A 2,028-nucleotide genomic window follows, 5' to 3' on the forward strand; every position below is an offset into this window, starting at 1 on the left:
AACCTTGGCACCGGCCGCAGATGGCACTGCCACCACAGCACTGTCCCTTGTCCCCTTCCTACTGCCATGGGACACGTGCCACAACGCCACCAGAGAGGGCACAGCAAGGCACAGGGGAGGCCGTGGTGATGCCATCCATCCCCAGTTCATCCCAGTCCCAGCCTCTCCCAGAATGTGGCGTTCACTGCTGGAGGGATGTGGGGTTTGGGGCTGCCAGAGGGATATTGGGGTGGCTGTCAAAGGGATATTGGGGTGGCTGCCAGAAGGATATATTGAGGTGGCTGTCAAAGGGATATTGGGGTGGCTGTCAAAGGGATATTGGGGTCATAGGGATATTGGGGTGTTTGCCAGAGGGATATTGGGGTCATAGGGATATTGGGGTGTTTGCCAGAGGGATATTGGGGTCATAGGGATATTGGGGTGTTTGCCAGAGGGATATGGAGTGTCTGCCACAGGGATATACTGGGGTGGCTGTTGTAAGGATATATTGGGGTGGCTACCACAGGGATATATTGGGGTGGCTGCCACAGGGATATTATTGGGGTGGCTGTCGTAAGGATATGTTGGGGTGGCTGTCAGAGGGATATTGGGGTGTCTGCCAGAGGGATATATTGGGGAGTCTGCCAGAGGGACACATAGGGGTGGCTGTCGGAGGGACACATAGGGGTGGCTGTCATAGGGATATATTGGGGTGTCTGCCAGAGGGCTGTGAGCATCACGGTTGTGGCAGCTGTCCCAGGGGCTGTCCCTGTTACCTCCACTTGGTGCGGCGGTTCTGGAACCAGGTCTTGACCTGGGCATCCGTCATCTTGAGGGCCTTGGCCAGGGTGGCACGCTCAGCCGAGGCCAGGTACTTCTGGCGGTGGAAGCGCTTCTCCAGCTCGCAGATCTGCACCCGGGAGAAGGACGTGCGCGGCTTCTTGCGCTTGGGCGGCGTCCGGTTCTGGTACGGGTGCCCAATGCGCCGCGTCACCGCGAAGGGCGACAGCGCGGCTGTGGGGACAGCGGCGTCAGGGGGCGCTGGGGGTCACCCCAGCAAAGCACAGCAGGGCAGGACCCTGGGGGATGGCGGGGGGTGAGGGATGACCCCAGCAAAGCACAGCAAGGCAGGACCCTGAAGGATGGCGGGGGGCTCGGGGCCAAGGGGCCGCATGGGGATGGGGAGCGCCAGGGGGGCCACGGAGAGTATGGGAGGGGGACACCCAGAGTTGTCCCCAAGGTGGGGACAGCTGAAGACATGGCATGAAAGAGGACCCATTCCCGTTCCTACCCCACGGCACAGTCACTCCCCCAGCCCTGCGGTCGGCACTGGAATGTCGGGGTGGATGATGGGCTGGCCCGGTCACAGGACTGATGCAGGACCATCGAGCCCGGCTGCACAAACCCACCCTCCCTTCACACTGAGCCCTGCTACAGCCCTCGAGGAGCCTCCGGGGCACTGCAGGGACTGCCCAGCCCTGCCCGGGAAGGGATGGGACCACAGAAACTGTTGGGAAGCAGACAGCCTCTCTTTCCATGGGCCAGCAGTGCCTGGGTTGGCCACTACCAAGGGCCAGGGAAGGGGATGTCTCTGCCCAGCTGAGGTGTGAGCCACCCCTGCTGTGGCCAATGTGCCACATCCCAGCCCCAGAAGCTGCTGGAGCTGCAGGGAGCATCAAAGCAGCAAAACAGCATGGAGGAAAGTGAAGGTTTGGCAGGCACAGCCCCCAGTGCCCGCACCCCTCCTGCTCTGGCAGCAACCTTGGCCAAGCCATGACCCTACAGCAGCAAATCCCCATGGCACCATGGCACCACAGCTGCCACCAGGGCCACACTGTGTGGGCAGGGCTGTGCATGGCTGGGACCATGGGTGGCCATGGGGCTCTATGGGACGTGGGGCACAGCCCACAGCACCTCAGGGACCCCCTGGCACCCACAGCCCCTCCCTCCCACCCACATCCAGCAGGCCATCTGGGCTGGAGGAGCCGTGCAGCTGGGGGGACAGGCATGGTTGAGGCAGGTGGAGCCATGCAGGGCATGGTTGGGGCA

The 2,028-nt window shown here is 62.4% G+C and overlaps 1 protein-coding gene across 1 annotated transcript in view; it reads right to left on the minus strand.

Moving 5' to 3' along the window:
- Positions 1-684: 684 nt before the first annotated feature.
- The window catches only part of LOC102038091 (T-cell leukemia homeobox protein 3-like), a 2,004-nt gene continuing 660 nt past the window's right edge, over positions 685-2,028 (minus strand). The window contains exon 2 of the mRNA XM_014311334.2: positions 685-993. Within this exon, the coding sequence (XP_014166809.1) occupies positions 752-993 (242 nt within the window). The 3' untranslated portion in view covers positions 685-751. The remainder of the gene's footprint in view (positions 994-2,028) is intronic.

The sequence above is a fragment of the Geospiza fortis genome, unplaced genomic scaffold, assembly GCF_000277835.1.
Source record: "Geospiza fortis unplaced genomic scaffold, GeoFor_1.0 scaffold1695, whole genome shotgun sequence".
Taxonomy (NCBI): Eukaryota; Metazoa; Chordata; class Aves; order Passeriformes; family Thraupidae; genus Geospiza; species Geospiza fortis.